At 38.7% G+C, this 1,830-nt stretch overlaps 1 protein-coding gene across 1 annotated transcript; it reads right to left on the minus strand.

Annotated features, from left to right (window-relative positions):
• Positions 1 to 774: 774 nt before the first annotated feature.
• LOC112091463 (uncharacterized mitochondrial protein AtMg00810-like) lies at positions 775 to 1,683 on the minus strand. The gene has a single exon (XM_024165151.1). It carries the CDS (start codon positions 1,681 to 1,683, stop codon positions 775 to 777), a length of 909 nt encoding a protein of 302 aa, XP_024020919.1.
• Between the last annotated feature and the right edge of the window lie 147 nt (positions 1,684 to 1,830).

Consider the following 1,830-nt stretch of genomic DNA (forward strand, 5'->3'; position numbering starts at 1 on the left):
GATTCTCATACTTCATCATTTCTTTCAATCGAATACAACAAGAAAAAAAATAATATTTAAAAGAAAAAAGAATTATATTTTTGAGATTGAATTACTTTCAGTTTTTTCCAGATTAAGAGCGATAAGGAGGCGAGTGATGAAGCTCCATTGGATTACACGGCAAGCGAGCGAGTTAGCGAGTCAGTTTGGGCGAGTCAACGAGTCCACTCGGAGGGTGCGGTGGGTTTGTAATGATGAAGACTCATAGTGAGAAAAAAGTTTCTAAAATTTGGCGCAAACTGAGGGACCCTTTTGCAAATCTGGCGCCTTACTATTCGTCAGGTTGACGCTGAAGGATGCCACGCATGCTGCCAGGTCATCATAAGGCTCAGATTTTAACGGCGTCTCTCTGGTGGCGCCATTAGATTCGCAGTTTCGTTTTCGCGGTTTTGTCAACAATCGTCATTTATTTCATTCAATTGGAATGTTTGAAGTTGAGGGATTTGAGTAATGTTACGCCACCGGTAGTGCTTACGCTTAGCATAATTACTTGAAAAATAGAGAAATTGTATTTTTCATTCATATTTTGTGATTAGTCTGTACATAGTTATATGCGTAGAAAATATAATCAGTTATTTTAGAATCACGTCCTAAAATCAAGTCTAACTATTTTGTTCACACTCATCAGTTGTCCTTAAATTAGGAAAAAATTACAAAGGAGATTACAATGATCGAGAACAAATCTCAACACTCCCCCTCAAGTTAGAGCATAGATGTCACACATGCCCAACTTGCTCAAAACTTTGAGAACATTCGGCTTGAAACTGCTTTAGTGAGGATATCAGCCAACTGATCTTCTGATCGAATCTTTGGTAACTCCATGATTTTGTCATCCAACTTCTCATTGATAAAGAATCTGTGTACCTCGACATGTTTTGTACGATCATGTTGAACTGGATTATGAGCAATGTCACATGCCGCTTTATTATCACAAAACAGTTGAATTGGTTGCCTAGATAGATAGCCCAAATCCTGCAAGAGTAGTCTTAGCCATAATGCCTCATAAAGTCCTAATGTCATACCTCTGAACTCAACTTCTGCACTTGAGCGAGCAACAACATTTTGTTTCTTGCTTCTCCATGTCACAAGATTACCACCTACAAAGGTAAAGTAACCAGAAGTAGATCGCCTATCATCCACGACACCAGCCCAGTCAGCATCAGTATACGCTTCTATGCTTTGATGATCTGAGTTCTTTGTGAACAAAATTCCCTTTCCAAGAGCAGATTTCAAATACCTCAAAATCCGCATAACTGCATTCTTATGTTGCTCTCCGGGATTATGCATAAACTGACTGACAATACTTAATGCATAAGCTAGATCTGGTCTTGTATGGGCTGAGTACATCAATCTCCCAACAAGTCTTTGGTATCTTCCTTTATCAGCCAGTACCTGGTTGGGCTCCACACATAACTTTAGGCATTCTTCCACTGGTGTACCAATTGGTTGGCATCCTGACATTCCGGTTTCTTGTAAAAGATCTAAGGCATATTTCCTTTGGGATAAAAATATTCCTTTATTGGATCGAGATACTTCAATCCCAAGAAAATATTTCAGAGGACCTAGATCTTTCATTTTAAACTCTCTAGACAAGTACTCCTGTAGGGCCTTTCTTTCTTCAGAATCATTTCCTGTAACCACCATGTCATCCACATATACAATGAGTGCAATAATCTTACCCTGTTGTTTCTTTAGGAATAAAGTATGATTTGAATTGCTTTGATTGTTTTAACCCATACAATGATTTCTTTAGTCTGCACACCTTCCGACTATGCTTCTCGTGTCTCATGC

The sequence above is a fragment of the Morus notabilis genome, unplaced genomic scaffold (genome assembly GCF_000414095.1).
Source record: "Morus notabilis unplaced genomic scaffold, ASM41409v2 Scaffold268, whole genome shotgun sequence".
In the NCBI taxonomy this organism is placed as follows: domain Eukaryota; kingdom Viridiplantae; phylum Streptophyta; class Magnoliopsida; order Rosales; family Moraceae; genus Morus; species Morus notabilis.

Coding starts and splice junctions, on each gene's coding strand:
- LOC112091463 (XM_024165151.1), bottom strand. CDS start 1,683: ATGGTGGTTACAGGAAATGATTCTGAAGAAAGAAAGGCCCTACAGGAG.